Consider the following 16896-nt stretch of genomic DNA (forward strand, 5'->3'; position numbering starts at 1 on the left):
CTCATGGACGGCTAGATAATCTGGCATCATTCCGCCGCAGACACCGAACTTTTCAATGAGCCAGTTATGACGGACGTGTTCCACGCAGCCCACTTCGCTACGACGTAACAGAAATGTACGAGAGCTGCAAAATCCTACGAGCGGTCAGTTACGCGCGCCATCGCCGTCTCGGCCCCGACCCCAGCAAAAGCCTTCGAGTGATTTACGGCGTAGTCCCAAATCTATATTTCTGCGTCTGTGTCGGACTAGCCACCCCTTTCCTGAGCGACCCCTTTCGCGAGCTTGTCCAGCTCTTCGGTTTAGATAGTAAGCGGCTTGGTGAATGGCCGCTCCAGCTGAATATATTGGTTTTCATGGCCTATGTTCCAGTCGGCTCATTTCGGTCTCTAAAGATTCCCGCGGTTTGTAAAATCCAGAACCAACACACAAGCGCAAGCTCGAGAGCAAAATAGCGACCACCGAAGCTTAACGGGGAGAGTTCGAGCAGGACAGCAAACACCAACGCACTCACTCTGCTTCCACACCCTAGCCTGACAGTCGTCGTCCTACTTCGGTAATCCGCTTCTCGCCTATTATTGCTGCATTGTTGCTTGTCCAGAACTATAAACCAATCTCTGCTTGTTTTGCTGGCCATTCTTTGCTTTTTACATGCTATGATGTCTTCTTGATTAATCTTTGCTTCTTTTCTCGTTTGATTTTTTCCCCGGTTTTGTCGATTTTCTCCGTTGTTTGCATGCGCCTACTCGCAAAGCTGCTTGCCTCACCTCACTGGACATCAAGCCGTAATTGTCGTATTGTAGATTGCTTCCACTTGCGACCCTCCTCCTCCTTTTTTCGTGTCCTTTCAAAATCCGCCAATACCGAGTGGTAAGACAGAGAGCGCCGGCTGGTGTGCACACTTAAAAGACACGGGGAAATGAACTAATGACAGTTCTATGGTCTAAAGCTAAACCGGTATCGCGCCAAACCAAACTAAACTCAACCAAACCAAAAAATATTTACTTTATTTTATTTTCTTTTATTATTTTTATTATTACTCTTGTCTTCATTTTATTCATTTTAATCTTATTTTTGCTTGACCTTTCTCCGGCCCTTCAGCTCAAGTCATTCATTACACACATTCAAACTTTATATTTTTATGTAATATTTGGCTGGATTGTGATTTTCGATGTTATTTTGCTCCAATCTTTCAACTGCTTATGATTTTAGACTTCAAGACAGTAAGCTCCTTCTGCGGATTTTCCTACAAAACCGGTACGGAATTGTATAATCGCTAGCTTAGATCAACATAAGCTAGACTAAGTGTAATTTCTCTCACGTAATAATACTTTAGAATATCATTAACTGTTGATTGTTGATTTCTCGCTAGTGCATTTGAATTCTTTTGAGATTATTTGTATACGGACGCTTTGCTTTCGCAACTTTTGAACTCCATCAAGCCTCCTAAATATATATATCTCTGCGTCCTAAGAGACTTATATAGTATACAAAATTAAACAAGTCTGGACTCGTGGGTTTCGCATCCTAGACTCTTCTTAGATAGTCTGTGCAAGCAATAGCCTCGTCTATCAATTTAACTGACCTAACTAAAAACTGCGGACTTTATTAGAATTTAAGATACTCAACACGCATACTTTCAAGCGCTCTAACAAACCCTCTTTGTCACAAGCTACTTTTCTTACATGAACGTAACAATACAATTCCAGAATCCTTCACAAACTCATATGCAGCTAATTCCTAAACAGAGAGTAAATGATAATAGTACTCCTAACAGAATCAAAATCAACAGAAATCAACATAACAATAATAATATAATATGATTGTATAAAAAACACAAGTAGTACTGTAAACTCCAAACAAAACACAATTCTAATTATTTTTATTCCTCGTTGCAGTAATCGAAATCAAAACGCTCACATGCTGTATTTGCCCTTCCCCAAATGAAAATTATTCCTTACAATTATGCACGTCAATTTCTGTCATCCTCTCTATATCTAATAATCTCCAGTTAAAATTAGCAACTTTGAAATAAAATATTCCGACTGTTCGGTAAATCATATTTTTATGCTGGTCGGTCTTTGGCTTGTGCGCTGGCAGGACCTCCATTCCTATCAAATACAAGCGGTGGTAACTGTACACGGCCAAAGCTATCAACAGTGATAGAATTGCCTAATGGCCGACCACCAAGGGCTGGTCTCGGACCCAAATGTGGAGAGAGCGATGGCTGTAATACTGAAGCAGTCCATCCTGAGTGCTGCCCAGTTCCTCCTACATTTACTGACAATTGTCCACTGGCGCTTCCCGCACCAGCCAGGTTGCTTGCCGGTGTTTCGGTACCACCACTGCCTGCATTACCCAGCGAAACTGTTGGCACCGCTCCTGCAGGAACATTCGAAGGCAATTGACCTGATGGATACGATCCAAATCCGGTTAATTGGCCCGTCTGCGAGCTCATAGGTTGTGAAAGCAATAGCTGGCTTCCCGCTCTACTCGGCGAGTATTCAGCTGCCAATTCAGGTCGCGGTAGTGCTGAAATCCCGTATTGCGGAGGAGGTGGCGGTAGCTGAGATGCTATTTGTCCCCGACCACGAGTAACTGGAGGAGGCTGCGTAGTGTATTCCATCGAGTGATTCGGCCATACCGGAGGTGGCGCACCACGCACAGGTGTTTGTCTCCCTCGATCACCAGTCGAATAAGAAGGGGAAGAGGCCGATGTTAAGTCTGAATGAGGCCCATAGTCTCCTCGTTCTCGCGGTGCTGCAGCATATGAACTAATAGGCTGCTGAGGAGCAGAGATCGGTCCATACTCGGAGGTGGTAGGCGCTGGAGACATTGTGCCCGTTTGAGGAGGCACGTAAACCGGGGGAGTATGCACTGAAGAGGGCGGTGGAACGTGATGTAACTGTTGTTGTTGTTGTTGTTGTTGTTGTTGTTGTTGATCAGGCTGATACATCACATTCTCCGGATATCCAGGCGGCTTCATTGGTTGCGCTACCGGTGGCAGTCCGTGAGGTACAGTAGGAGGCAGAGCAGATCCTGGGTATACGTGTTGTCGATAATATACAGTATTTTCATACGATGGGGGAATATTTTCCTGATACTGAGCTGGAGCAGCAGGATGAGACTGCTGTGCGACTTGATGTACTCCATAATGAGTATTCGCGGAGTGAACTGGCATAGATGAACCAAGAGGTTGAGAATAATTAGGACCTCCGTAATAAGGTGGAGCCTGAGAGCGATTGTCAATCTGCTCGGGAGGGCGATTAGCATAATAATACTGCTGCTGCTGCTGTTGTTGTTGTTGTTGCTGTTGTTGTTGCTGTTGTTGTTGCTGTTGTTGCTGCTGTTGCTCTTGCTGCTGCCGTTGCAGCTCCTGCTGTTGCCGCTGTTGTATTTCATAGTAGGCAGCAGAAGAAGACTGTAAACTAGCTTGATTTGAACGTGCAATTCCAATGGCATGATTGTATGAATCTTCAGCTTTGATCGCAACTCCCTCATTTCCAAGCGGTCTCGACACATTGGATCCAGGTACGTTTGGCGTGGAGGCAGATTGAGGCTCTTTCAGACCACCAGATTGAGTAGTACCTCCAGGTGACGACATTCCTGGCGGCGCAGATGAGATTGAGCCATGAGTTGTCACACTGCTCATACTATTGCGCGGAAAATTGGAGTAAGAAAAATAATCAGCTCCACCGTACGATTCTGCACCTGCAGAGGCCGGCATGAGCCTTGTCTTTTTGTATGCTGAAGGTGATTGAGCATTACGAGTAGTCGGCACTGCGCTCGGCAATGGCATAGAACCTGGAGTTGTTCCTGCAGATCCTAAGACAGCAGTTGAATCGATAGATTCGTCCAGTACTTTGAGCCTTGAAGCGTTGGCACGTGCACCAGTTTCCTTTCGCAGACGCAGTCGAACGCCCTGGTCCGAGAAATGGCGCGAAAGGGCGGTTGACTCGAGCACTCCCGGAAAATGCTTTGCGGAATGCGAAACAAATACATTCGATATCACCGAAGTGATGAATTCTACTTGAGCGCCGCTATGCCGAATGTTAGTCAAACTGATAGGAACTGATCAGGTCGAAGAATTCAGGGGGTTGTGTTCCATTTCTAGCCTAGTATAGAGCGCCAAAAACTGAGACCACAACCAACCCAGAGAGAAATAGAAACCGAATTGAAAAATTGGAAATAAAAAAAGGGGGAGGGGTGACGGCAAAATAAATTAAGAGGAAGGAACAAGCACTTACTCTAACATTTCAAACAAGGAAAATTGCAGCCTATATCGGCCCTCCAGTTTCACGCTGATATCTCCAAATACAAAGTAGCCCCCTTCGTGGTCGTTTCTATCTCGAACTCTATGCAGCGAAGAAACTAGGGTCCCCACGAGAGTTTCCGAAGGTAAACGAGGAATGGGCTGATCATGATCAGGATCGTAGAGATTTGCACACATAAAGAAAAATGGCGACTGGAGCCAGTCATGTGCTGGATCGGTGTCATTAACGATCAGCTGCACAATTGGAGGAGGATCCACGGCTTTCCTGTCTACTAAAGCTGAAGAAGATTAGAATTTGCAAAATATCTAGACGTAAAATAAATAGCTACCTCGTTCAGATGATCCCGCAGCTGCTTTACAGCGAAGCGGCTGCTGGATGATGTTCAATACAAAATCCTCAAGACGTAAACCTCTCCGCCGAACGGCCATCGGAATCGGTCTGTTGGTTGTGGGAAAGGAGCCATGTGTAGGGATTATGGTGGTTTGGGGAGCCGACGGTGGAGAGGAAATAGAAGCAGGACCTGAGATAGAGGTAGTAGCTGGTGGTAAGATGAGAGAGGGGGAGGAGCGAGTCTGCTGCTCAAATTGAGGAGTATGAGGAAGCAGAGGCAAAGCAGACTGTGAAGAAACAAGATGATGTCTTGGTGGAGCTGGTGGAGGAGGCGGAGGGAGCGAGTGGTGAGCCAGCGAGGGCGAAGACGATGACGAGTTCTTCAGCGGGATCCGAGCCGTCGGTGGGGAGGACTGAGAGCTGGATGGTCTAGGAGACGGTGAGGGCGAGTCTATTAGATTTGCAATAGCTGTGACTGAGCGAGAAGAGGATGACGAAGGCACAACTTGCGGACGGTTGGAGGTAACCGGGGCGGGAGCGGTCAAGGACGGAGAACGTCTTTCGGGGCGCTGAGCGAAGTTATCTTGCTGGAGAAGCGATTGTGCAGACACCGAGGGAGTATTGCTGTTGCTGTTGCTGTTGCTATTGCTATTATTATTACTATTATGGTTATTATTGCTGTGAACGTGCGAGGAGGATGCTGCGGACGAGGACGTAGCAGAGGACAAGGTCGGTTCGACGAATATGTCCGAAGGCAGCTGTTGGCCAGCACAGTAGGGGGAGCGAGAGGAAGAATAGGAAGTTCCAGTGCAACACAAGCGAGGGCTAGAATGGAGGGACGACAAGTCTCTGGAACATATCTTGCGGAACTTTGCGGGTCGATGGTGAGGGCGCGGACGAGGATGAGAGCGAGTAATAATAGAAACAGGATCATGAGTACGGACAGGCGACAGTCGAGGTCTGCGGTGAGGGTGAGAAACGAAGGAGGAGTGCGGACTTGACCAAGGAGGAGAAAGCGGAGCAGGGCTCTGGGGGGAGGGTGAAGAGCTGATCATGTCGACATGGCGACAGGAGAGGTGTTTCGAGAAGGAACAGACGAGAGGAATTGGAGGACGGTGAGCGACCGAGAAGACGGGAGATTCAGCTGGCGACGAAAAGGACAGAGCGGGAGCAGATGGAGCGAGGGCTGAGTAAGTAAGCGAGAGAGCAGCGGCGGGAAAGCGAGGAATATGTCAGGACGGACGGGAAGACACATGAAGATAGGTGCGAGTGAGACACGAGAGAGACGAGGAGGGGAAGGAGAGTAGGAGAGAAGAGAGAGAGTGCGAGAAAGGAAAGAAAATAAAAGGGAGAGAAAGAAAGAGTGAGTGAGAGAGAGAGGGATTGTGTGAGTGAGTGAGAGTGTGAGTTGAGTGAGGCAGAGAGGGAGGAAGAGAAGCGAGCAAAGTAGCAGAAGCGGACGGAGAGCGAGATGGAGGGGAGGTCGACGAGCAGGAGCAGGAGCAGGAGCAAGTAGAATAAACAGCAGTGGAAGAACTAGCACGAGGAGGACGAGGAGCGCGAGGAGGACGAGCACGAGGAGAACGAGCAGAGGCAGCAAAATAGATTTAGGAGCTAAAGCGAGAAATAGAAGGCGAAGCGCTGAAGATGGAATAGGCGGAAAGAACAAGGAGCAGTAGTCCGGCCGTACTGTTTTTGAGTCGTGAAGCAGCTAACAAGGCAGGTAGAACCAGAGTAGAACCAAAACCGCGCGCTGGAGGCGGTAAGGCGAAGTAGTGTACTGTAGAGCAGGGAAGTCTACACACCACAGAAGACATGACGTGGACCAAGAGGGGGGAGAGGGGGGGTTTCCCCTCCTCAGCCTGCTCGAGGCAAGGTTGAGGTAGAGATGCAGACGGCGACGGCGAGGAAGAGCGCGACACACACAGGAGGCGAAGAGACACAGGGCCGGCGACGGCAGGAGATGTGCTGGCAGCGTATCTGTGTTTTGTTTGTGTCTGGCAGACAGGACAATGGCCGCAGGGGGCGAGCGAAGGGGGAGGGGTGTGTTGTCGGGAGGCCGGGGTGTCCGGGGGGCAGGATACGGGGGGTAGAGACAGAGAGCGGGCAGGTATCGACGACAGGCGGGCAGTTCTGGGAATGAGTGAGCAGAGAAGGGGCCAGGAGCCTGGAGACGGCGGATAGCGGTAGTGAGAGAGTAGATGGACTGTAGCACTGCACAACAAGAACTGTGCAATCTGCTGCTACGAGTACGGATGTTGTTCTGTAGTATTACTTGTAATGCACCGGCTCCCCCGGTACCGAGGCTTTCCAGCCGAGGAGAACGGCCGTCTCCTGGTATTACTTACTTGTGCAAAATACCTCATGCCTGGTCTCCACCAGTACCGACCTCCAGCGCCCTAACCTCACTCGTACCTCAGCCAGATGCGTGCTGGGTACGGTACCCGATGGCGGAAGCGGAGCATGAGCGCGCACGCGGCCAGAGGACGACGAAGTATAAGGTTAAGCTGTGTTTAGCAGTGGTTTAACTGTGTTTTAACTGTGTTTTAATTGTGTTGAGCTGTGCAGGCGCCAGGTGATGTTGCTTGCCTGTGGATTGGCGGTGGTCTGCAGTTGGTGCTTGTGCCGGTCACCACCAGCCGGCCAGCCAGCCAGCCAGCCAGCCAGCTGCTGGCTGGCTGAAGATCGTCTCGGCTGGGCCAGAGAGGGGACGATGAACGTGCAAATGGATGAATAAATGGACAAATGGACAGATGGGTGAGTTAGACAATCTGTGGATGGTGGGTCATGTATGGGTGGATTTGCTTCATGGAGTGCCAGACAATTCTCGTCAGGGTTTTTTGCTGGCTTCCCGCATCTCTCGCGGCAACGCTCGATTTAACAGTCGTTGCTGTTGCTCTCCTGCTACTGCTAGTGGTGCTCCATGTCAGGCAACCAATCCGCTGTACAGACCGGATGTTGAACACGGAGCAGAGGGATTCCTAGTCCCACTCTGGATTATGGTCTGAACTCTCAGCGCCGATGGACCTTGCCAGTGGCCTCTACCCTCCAGTGGATCATTTTCTGTCAACCTTCCAAATATCTATCTCTTCTATTAGGCAATTATTCATTAAATTCCTTGTGCCGCGCTCTGCATCACCCACACACGGTCTACATATTTTGTAAGGCCAATCCAGCGCCTCCAGCACACGTCGTATTTTTGACGGTCGCAATAATTTGTCTCCTCTCGCGACGTTTACATCGCTCTAAACCAAGCTGCTTTCGCCCTTCGTCCACCACACCACCAGCATGTGCTCCAGTTAGTCAGTAAATTTATAGCTACCACTAGCCATGGTGATGGTACCACCTCGGTAGCTTCCGCGCTTCATCTTGTTTTTGTTCTTCGTAAAGTCTTTTCCGCGCACTTGCACCAACTTCTCGTTTGCCAGCTCACCCCAAGTTCCCGCTGCACCTTTATACGTGTTGTCTTGCAGGATTCCGGACGCAAATTTCACTTTGTTTCTATCAATTCGACTAAATCGTCTGTCATGCTTTAGTAAGCCAGTCGGCATGCTGTGTCACTTCTAACTTACTTCGGCATCCCATTCTCGTCTTCTTCTTCTCCAGCTCTTCGCTTGTTGCCCTCATCTTCCTCGACTTCTTCGGGTTCATCAGAGCTTTCTCTCTTTCGTTTTCCTTTAACGGTTTTTGCCGAGTCAGCGTCTGACTTGATATCTTTGGATTTTGAACTAGTGTCTGATGATGAACTAGAATCAGAGGGCGAGCTTGAATCAGAGCTTGAGTCTGAATCTGAGTCTGAGTCTGAATCTGAATCTGAGTCTGAATCTGAACCTGAATCTGAGCTTGAATCTGAGTCTGAATCTGAGTCTGAATTCGAGTCTGACCCTGAACTTGAAGAATTATCAGATTCGCTCTCTGACTCGCTCGAGCTATCTGAACCGCTCTCACTCTCCGCCTCCTTTTTACTCTGCTTCGCCTTTTCGGTCTTTTTCAGTCTATTATTGTTTTCTTCCTTCCCGCTTTCAACTTCTCTATCGTTGCCATCTTCTTCATTGCTACTGCTGCTGCTAGATCCGCTGTCATCGTGGCTGTCATCGTCACTCTCACTCTCACTCTCACTTTCACTTTCACTTTCGCTTTCGCTTTCGCTGCTCTCTTCTTTCAATTGCTTCTTGGTCTTTCCTGAATTCCATGCCCAAAAAATAAGCTCTAACGGGTCTTCCTCTTCATCTGTTTCGCCGATTTCCAGGTCCTTAAACTGATCCACCTTCTTGATCTCTTTTGCTAGTGCTTTGGCAGTCTTGTTCAGACCTTGACGACGTAAAAATGCTCCGACCTCTTTAACTACCTTCTGGGTAGTTTCTGACTTTCCAGTGTCCTCTAAACTCATTTTACCAATCTTAAACCAACTCAAAACACACCAACTATATCAACACTTGCTCGAACCACGATAAAAGTTCGAGAAAATCTGCCAGCACGAGCTCAATTTTTTTCCTTACTCCAAGCCGCAGACTGGGAGTTGTACGTGCGGCGTCAAAATCCCTATCTCTAATGAGAGGCGTTTGTGTCGTCTTAAAGCCCCCTCGAGCGACCTCATCTTTGATATTCGCGATTCGACAGAACACGAGCTAGATCCTCAATCGTGTCGAGTTCCAGAGAAAGAAGACACAGCTGAAAAGATTACTTCAAAGGTCCTTATCGAGAGAAGAATGGTGTCTTCAGACCAGAGTAGTTACAGCTCAACACAGAGACCCGGTCCTGGTGTGCTCCAGGGACGTGGCAACTCGTCAGGTTCAATGTCTAGTAATCCCAGCTCAAACACCGTTCCTACAAGCACCTCCATTATTGGCAACCGGCGAGCGGTTTTTACCTCCATCGCAGCTTCGAAGCCGGACAGGTATGCGATGCACAATCCCACGCCCCCTAATACTGGACCCGTGACTTCAGATCAACCTACTTCTGCCTCATCATTGCGATCATTGTCCTTCCGTGGAGCTGGACAGGCAACTTCCGCCCATGTTTATACTGCTCAGGGCGATTCGACCTCTCCCTCAGAGACTCGCAAGTATCCTTCAGAAATTGACTCATCGAGCAATCCACAGACAACCGGACAAGATGATGCTCCTTCAACGCAAGCTTATTTTAATCTGCTCTCTTCTGCCAAAACTGCCCAAGAAGTTTCAGGGATTGAGCAGACTCTGGAATTTTTCTCGTGGCGAAATCGAGAATCTTCGCGCGGACTAGAAAAGCAGATCCTTCAGGAGCTGCAACTTGTCGAGCGGTCGACCGTGACTGCGATGCTTGAACCTGATTCAAACAAGGAGCATTCGTTTATAGACGCTCTAGATCTCGGTATTGCAGAATGCTTGGATTTAGAAAACAAACTTGCTTTCTACAAGACCCAGCTCAAAGTATGTTTTTTTATTCTTGTTATAATTAAATTATTTCTATTCATATCTGACAAATTCCAAGAGCTTAGAAGACGATTTGAGTTCCATAGATCTGGATTCTGCAGGCAGAGGCACACGAACCAAAGCTACTCTAGCGAAAGGAGGTTCGAAAGTAGCTTCTGAGGCAACACTTTCGAGTTCAACTCATTCTTCTCGATCATCTGCAACTGCACGAGTTCGAACTTGAGTTCTTTCTCTAGGATAAAATTGGCATTTACGGGATTTTGCATTTCTTGTCTTAAATATATATTTCCGGATATCGTACAAGTAGATTTCGTACAAGCTGAGCGATTTGGATTAATCGAATGATACTAACCAAATATAACGAAAGTCTACCACCAACTCAGCAGGCCCATGCCTGGGGTCTGGCAAGACGCAATCAAAGAATAAGGTGGAACTAGATTAAACCCTGTCCCATTTCGCAGTAACTTCATCTGTTCGGCAGCAGCTTGGTTCGCATCAACTGCTGTTTCTTCGCGTGCCTCTCCGGTGGTTCGGACGTCGAATTTACGTGGTCCTTGAGGAGACTGGTCTGTGAATATTTCCTGTTCAATTCGAAATCGAATAGGTTCATGTACGTCGAGATAGAGATCCTGCTCATCTGTCCGCCATATCCATGCTTGCTCGCGCGGAATGCTAAATTATATTAGTAATATTATATTAAAAATCAACTCACGATGCAGAGTTTAGGTCCAGATGATCGCAAGTATGCAAAGCCTGGTACAAAACTTACAATAAGCAGCCTGGGAATAGATATTCCTTGGGGATAAATATATCTTCGAAGAACTCAGTTCTCACTAATTTTGTTAGTCTTAAGTGATAGGTCCAACAAAACAAACGAGATAGGTACATACCTCGAAGACCTTCTTGAGAGCAGGATGAAATAGTGCCAATCATGACCTCACCTGCAAACGGTCTGAAGACGACGAGTCTGAACAATGCTGATTGCAACTTAGCCTCGCAAAATCACGAATCGGTTTAGGCCCCAAAACTCACTTCTAACAAATGCCCCGCTATCGCCGTGCTTGATCATGGCATCGCCCACTTCCAACAGATCATACAGACAGACACATAATCCTAAGTCTGGTAAAACCTGCGCAAGATCAGTTAAGCCGACCTTTTAGAATAAAGAAGATTCTCTCTGAACGAGCTTGAACAGAAAGAAAACAAACCTTATTCGCGTATTTTGTGTTTATTTCCTCCTCAATTGCTTCATCTGTAGGTTTCGAGAATTTCGAAGGCTCAATACGGATCAGGTCGGATATCCGACTTAGCACAAACATGACTATGTAACTTGAGGGAGAAATGAATTTTTCAGCTCCACAGGCTCATATTCTATTTGTATTCGTCGACGTCCGATATCGCTGACCAAATTAATAAGTTCCAAAAGACTAACGTCGACTGTGAATCATCAAATTTCCTTCTTGAGCAGTCCGCACGAACATTTTTCGAATCCTCCCACTCAGGGCTAAATTGCCCCAGTAGATGTTCAGGGTTAGGTCAATGTGAGATGTCTTATCGTGTTTAGCAAGGAAGAGTTCTGAAAGTAAGGAACTAGTACGCGTAAATGGGAGGGGAAACACATACACGCGTGAAGATTTTAATTCTGTTTCTATTTTCCATTTTACTTGTTTGGGAACATAAAGGCCGTTCAAAGAGCGAATTGCTGGCAAAAAACTGCTTTTCCTATAACCATTGGATGGTTGGCTATTTTTGGGCGCAGACCGTCTTTCTGGGATCTCGATTAGAGCGGGACTCTTTCGTCGCGACTTGTTCAGCCTGATCTTGGGCATCTTTGCATTAAAGGTTCTGGATCTGAACTTGATTGCAATTACCCCTCAATTGTGCGTTACAATATAATTATTCACGGGATCGCAGTTCGAGATAGATTGCTACTGGTGAAACTAACTGCCGCCTGTCGATTATTCTGTTGAACGACCATGTCTGTTGTCTGTTTCTAAATCCACCAGATTACTAATTCACACCAAACCAAAGTCGCAATGTCTGGAATTTATTCTGCGGAGGATATGATGACAAGTGATAGTCTGGAATATGACTCTTCGACTTTGTCTTCTCCTCCTTCCGTGCTTGAGGATCCCGCCTTAGAGTTATCAACGTCTTCGCCTACAGTGGATATCCAGTCAGCCGAAAAGGTCGGTGGGAATCTTGAGTCGCCTACTCGAAAGTTGAGATCAACAGAATCTCAGGCTGCTCATATATCGGAACTGATTGAAAGTCCTAGGTCTCGAACGAGATCCGGCCAAACATTGACTAAAATCAAGAGCAATCCATGCATGTAAGTTTGCCATTGTTCTTTCTTTTCTCGTCATCCAGCCAGAAACAAAAACCAACATTATTCTAGAATATGCGGAAATAGGTACAATCATAGAAAATATAAGGATTGCACACAATGTGGTGAGGCTCGAGGTATGTGTTTTGCAACTTCAGATTGAGTTGAGCTAATATCAACTAGTCCATGTTATCTGCTTAGCTACAGAAGAGCAAATGAGCTATCTGGAAGCTAGGAAAATGAAGTGGCTCTGCAGTACTTGTAAGCAAAAGTTCAACTCTACCCGGTCTTTGCGTTTGCTCCCTGAAGCAGTTCCTGTTGTTACGGCCATTCAAAGTTCTCCTCCTGAGCGGACTTCAACTCGCTCAATGCAGAGCAACAGGCGTCAATTGCGCAAGAAGGATAACGAACCTTCAGAAATCCCTCTAAAGTCTCATGATTCATTTTCAAATGGAATTGCACGGCTACGACAGTTACGTCAAAATCGAGGTATATCGTCGAGAAGTCAATCGCAAACATTAGCAAGCGAGCTTGTACAATCATTCAGCTCTCAACAATCCCAGAAGCGCAGACGTGACGAGAAGATGGTTGAAGACGAAGCAAGTAGTGACGGCAATAGCAAGGACATTAAAGTGTCTCGAGACAATCGAGATTCAAAACTGGAGCGAAGATCCAGAGTCAGTATTCGATTTCGACCTCTCCCCGTCGCTGCCTCCAAATCCAATACCACAGCTCGAGTGAAAGAACATAATTTGGTTACTTTCAATAAGACGGCGCACTCTTATTTGGTGAAAATAAACTTAATAAAACTAGCCAGTCACGTTGATATTCATTTCAATAATCTAGGGATCTCTGGATATCTAACATATGATCAGGAGGAGCGAAATGCCTATTTTCCCTCAGCAAAGAACAAGTCTGGGAACGAAGAGGTCCCGTACGGAGGAATTTTGACAGCCAAACAGTCTGCAACTTCAAAGACTGTACCGACATCATTTGACCGAATGGCATTCGGCAAGACAATGCTACTTGCTCTAGAGCAAGAGAAGAGCAGACTAGGAAGGTCTCGGCGAGTGCGTCGTAGATCAGTAGATTCATCACCATTGAAGAAATCTAATAATCTACATAATGGCAATTTGAATGATTCACCTAGCAGCTCGCTCATTCCTAGTGAGATGCAAATGGCAAATACATCTGATTCATCTTCGGATGAATCGTTTATCGATATTTCAGAACAAGAGGAAGAAGTAGAGAGTTCTCCCGAGCCTTCCACACAAGCTGTTTCTAAAATTAGGGCTATTCGATTCAGGAATTATGAGATCGATACTTGGTATATTTCGCCCTATCCTGAAGAATATAGTCGACGGCCGCTACTATATATCTGCGAATTCTGTCTCAAGTATATGCCATCTGAATATGTTAACTGGCGGCACCAGCTGAAATGCCTGTACCGACATCCTCCTGGGGATGAAATCTATCGATCGGGAAATCTGTCTGTCTTCGAAGTTGATGGAAGGAAAAATACCTTGTACTGCCAGAACTTATGCTTATTGGCAAAACTTTTCCTTGGCTCTAAGACACTGTATTATGATGTCGAACCATTCCTGTTTTATATTCTCACAGAGACGGATAACCGTGGCTGTCACTTTATTGGCTATTTTTCAAAAGTTGGTATCTAGTGTTTGTTCAATTTGGTTTCAATAGCTAATCAAAGCCCAGGAAAAGCGAAATACGACAAACTATAATCTTTCCTGCATTTTGACGTTACCAATATATCGCCGGAAAGGATACGGGCATTTTCTGATAGCATTTTCATATATGCTGTCACGAGTGGAAGGGAAATTTGGGACGCCTGAGAAACCACTTTCAGATCTTGGGCTTCTTTCTTACCGGAACTATTGGAAGTTGGCCTTGAGCTATGAGTTTCGTAATATGCGAACAACAGAAAATGAAACAATTAGTATTAATGAGCTCGCAAAACGGACAGGAATGACTCCAGACGACGTCGTTTCAGGACTTGAATCGTTAAAGGCTCTTGTTCGGCGACCTGAGGATAACGGCTCAGAAAGATCGGAGTATCAAATTCGAGTTGACAGCAATCTAATAACCAGCATAATATCGAACTGGGAAGCTCTTGGACACGCTGCTTTAGAACCGGACAAGCTTATCTGGACACCGCTTGTTGTAGGTCGATCAAGTGGAATCAACTCACTATCTTACACAGCAGCTTCGTGGCAAGTAGCTTTTGCTGAGCTTGACAATGGCCTTGGTAATTTGTCTCAACTGGAATGTAACGAAAATGTATGATACTATCACCTCGCGCCGTTGTATCAGCGCGTATGCGACATGAATTATTTGTAAGATATTAACAATGACGTAACCTAAAATGAAATTGTCCGAACAAACACGACCGACTTCGTACTTACTGCTGTACGCGTCAAAGTCACGTGGGAGCGCGTAGTTTCGCGGTTCTGATATTGAATGCGGTATTGTAATAACTAATTATTTATTACAAGCCCAATTCGATCTCAATAGCTAGTGTTAAATAAGGAATACTGATTATTAATTTTTTTGATTATTTATATCGAGATATAAATCGAGTAGGTATACAGCCTGTATTTTTATTCAATTGATATCGGAATATCAGAACTCCGCAGAAGACTGGAAACATGGCGGGACAACGACGAGCGAGCAAACCTAAAGCGGTCATCACTAAGGCGGAAAAAGAATATTCGGAAGAGTCACCCTTGTCATCTTCATCTAGTGAAGAGGAGGAAAGTGAGTTTGAAGAGATGTCGGCGAATGAGTCTGGAGTCGAATCTGTCATTGAGCTCTCAGAAGCAGAGGAGGAAGAAGAGTCAAATCGAAAGCGAAGGCGGACGAGTGGATCGAGCACAGATAAAAGAGCTCCAGCAAAAGTGAAATCGAGCTCCAAGAGGAAGGTTTCAAAGGATGAGGACGAGTTCAGAGAGCATTTCATTCCGCACAAGAAAGCCCGCGGAGATGGAGGGATCGGGTACTCTCCCGCGACGATTCACCCGAATACGCTTGAATTTCTACGCGAGTTGAAGCAGAATAACGATCGAGAATGGTTTTGGGATAATGAAAAAGAATATCGACAAGCCAAAAAGGACTTTGACGATTTTGTGGAAGTGTTAGCGGAACGGGTGGTCGATCTCGACGAGACGGTGCCACCATTACCAGTCAAAGATCTAGTATTTCGGGTTCATCGAGATGTTCGATTTTCAAACGACAAGACCCCTTATAAGCCGTACTTTTCGGCTGCGTTTTCGAGAACGGGCCGACAAGGACATTACGCACACTACTACTTCCATCTCGAACCGGGCGAAATTAGAATGATCGGGGGTATGTGGCATTTATCTGATTGCAATAATGACGGACTTGCGGCGATGAGGAGAATGATTGACCGCGGTGCCAAACGATTGAAATCGATCTTACAAGAGCAAACTCTGAGAAAATATTTTTTCAGAGATCAATCACATACTCCTCTGGAGCAATTCCTAGCCATGAACCAAGGAGATGCCTTAAAAAAAGGCCCTAAAGGATACTCAAAGGACCACAAGGACTTAAAGTTACTCTGTCTTCGAAGCTTCACGATCTCAACCCGGCTGAGCGATGACAACTTCAAGCCTGGCGAGAAACCGGTCGATAAATTGGCTAAGCTCATAGCCGCATTAAGACCATTTGTAAGTCGTGCTAGATTAACGGTATATTTCACCCGCTAATTTGGATAGGTAAATTTGCTGAACGATACAGCTATGGACTTCATAGACTCGGAAGTTAGTGATAACGATGAACTAGACTTGGACAGTTCTGTCAAGGTATGAGAGGAGTTGTGCATTATGATATATGCTATAATACAAGAATATCTATAAATGATTTGATCCAATTACTTAAATCATCTTATTTTACTTTTCCAAAGTAGAAAGCAACTTCTTCACTGCTGGCTCGTCATCGCCGAGAATAGCCTAAAACTTCGATCAGCACCGTAATCCTCTTCGTACAATCTCACAAAACGAATACCTTGCCATTACTCCAATCGATCACCATCGGACGTAGAATATTCTTCTCACCACCCTCCAGAATCGCTGTTGCCTCCGTATACGACGTAGCTCCTGGAACAATCGACGAGACTTTGGTTTCTCCAGCGTACTTCAAAATTGTTTTTAACTGATCTCGCGTTGGAACGCCTTCTGTGACATCCAAGTCGTACAACCGATTTGATACAGAACTCTCGTGTTGTTTAAGGCACTGTAGAATCCGGCGCGACGCTGATGAAGTCGGCGAGTGACTTATTTTCGAGACCAGTTAGCAATCTTTCGACAGAGTGAAATCTAGGTGGCTCAAGGACATGCCGGTCGATACTTACAACAAAGTGATCACCGTACGTGCACTGTTGAATGCGCTAAACATTCCCATTATTAAGAAATACCAGAATCCGGTCTGCTAAGCAATTAAATTTAAAGATTTAGGCTTTTCGGATTTGAAAATGGCGATATCAATTATGTTTAGCTGTCTTAAGAGCTGGCTTGCACTT

General features: G+C 46.2%; 9 protein-coding genes across 9 annotated transcripts; 3 read left to right on the plus strand and 6 right to left on the minus strand.

Annotated features, from left to right (window-relative positions):
* Positions 1 to 1583: 1583 nt before the first annotated feature.
* Positions 1584 to 2921, minus strand: V1516DRAFT_680968 (uncharacterized protein). Its single transcript, XM_066923175.1, has one exon. The coding sequence runs from the start codon at positions 2831 to 2833 to the stop codon at positions 2063 to 2065; it is 771 nt and encodes a 256-aa protein (XP_066775336.1). The 5' UTR covers positions 2834 to 2921; the 3' UTR covers positions 1584 to 2062.
* A 971-nt stretch (positions 2922 to 3892) lies between these two features.
* Positions 3893 to 4540, minus strand: V1516DRAFT_611529 (velvet factor; the record flags this gene model as incomplete). The annotated part of the gene is made up of 2 exons (XM_066919301.1): positions 3893 to 4058; positions 4245 to 4540. Coding segments are annotated over 2 exons (462 nt in total), but the record flags the coding sequence as incomplete, so codon positions are not given.
* On the minus strand, positions 4238 to 5984 carry V1516DRAFT_554631 (uncharacterized protein). The gene has a single exon (XM_066919206.1). The coding sequence runs from the start codon at positions 5654 to 5656 to the stop codon at positions 4577 to 4579; it is 1080 nt and encodes a 359-aa protein (XP_066775338.1). The 5' UTR covers positions 5657 to 5984; the 3' UTR covers positions 4238 to 4576.
* A 1916-nt stretch (positions 5985 to 7900) lies between these two features.
* On the minus strand, positions 7901 to 8427 carry V1516DRAFT_629043 (SRP40, C-terminal domain-containing protein; the record flags this gene model as incomplete). The annotated part of the gene is made up of 2 exons (XM_066919870.1): positions 7901 to 8131; positions 8284 to 8427. Coding segments are annotated over 2 exons (375 nt in total), but the record flags the coding sequence as incomplete, so codon positions are not given.
* Positions 8428 to 9195: 768 nt separating this feature from the next.
* On the plus strand, positions 9196 to 10492 carry V1516DRAFT_680974 (uncharacterized protein). Its single transcript, XM_066923176.1, has 2 exons — positions 9196 to 10012; positions 10074 to 10492. Exons 1-2 carry the CDS (start codon positions 9311 to 9313, stop codon positions 10236 to 10238), a joined length of 867 nt encoding a protein of 288 aa, XP_066775340.1. The 5' UTR covers positions 9196 to 9310; the 3' UTR covers positions 10239 to 10492.
* V1516DRAFT_680977 (RNA polymerase III subunit Rpc25-domain-containing protein) lies at positions 10126 to 11468 on the minus strand. The gene is made up of 5 exons (XM_066923177.1): positions 11224 to 11468; positions 11048 to 11144; positions 10906 to 10992; positions 10785 to 10848; positions 10126 to 10687 (listed from the first exon to the last, which is right to left on the minus strand). The coding sequence occupies exons 1-5, from the start codon at positions 11332 to 11334 to the stop codon at positions 10384 to 10386; spliced, it is 663 nt and encodes a 220-aa protein (XP_066775341.1). The 5' UTR covers positions 11335 to 11468; the 3' UTR covers positions 10126 to 10383.
* Positions 11469 to 11624: 156 nt separating this feature from the next.
* V1516DRAFT_680979 (uncharacterized protein) lies at positions 11625 to 14748 on the plus strand. The gene is made up of 4 exons (XM_066923178.1): positions 11625 to 12347; positions 12414 to 12478; positions 12525 to 14005; positions 14058 to 14748. The coding sequence occupies exons 1-4, from the start codon at positions 12052 to 12054 to the stop codon at positions 14643 to 14645; spliced, it is 2430 nt and encodes an 809-aa protein (XP_066775342.1). The 5' UTR covers positions 11625 to 12051; the 3' UTR covers positions 14646 to 14748.
* Positions 14749 to 14772: 24 nt separating this feature from the next.
* On the plus strand, positions 14773 to 16229 carry V1516DRAFT_655984 (uncharacterized protein). The gene is made up of 2 exons (XM_066920331.1): positions 14773 to 16045; positions 16094 to 16229. Exons 1-2 carry the CDS (start codon positions 15008 to 15010, stop codon positions 16184 to 16186), a joined length of 1131 nt encoding a protein of 376 aa, XP_066775343.1. The 5' UTR covers positions 14773 to 15007; the 3' UTR covers positions 16187 to 16229.
* On the minus strand, positions 16182 to 16881 carry V1516DRAFT_680984 (thioredoxin-like protein). Its single transcript, XM_066923179.1, has 3 exons — positions 16729 to 16881; positions 16383 to 16650; positions 16182 to 16327 (listed from the first exon to the last, which is right to left on the minus strand). Exons 1-3 carry the CDS (start codon positions 16776 to 16778, stop codon positions 16268 to 16270), a joined length of 378 nt encoding a protein of 125 aa, XP_066775344.1. The 5' UTR covers positions 16779 to 16881; the 3' UTR covers positions 16182 to 16267.
* Positions 16882 to 16896: the final 15 nt, after the last annotated feature.

Source organism: Lipomyces oligophaga, assembly GCF_038497815.1.
Source record: "Lipomyces oligophaga strain CBS 7107 unplaced genomic scaffold V1516scaffold_8, whole genome shotgun sequence".
In the NCBI taxonomy this organism is placed as follows: domain Eukaryota; kingdom Fungi; phylum Ascomycota; class Lipomycetes; order Lipomycetales; family Lipomycetaceae; genus Lipomyces; species [Lipomyces] oligophaga.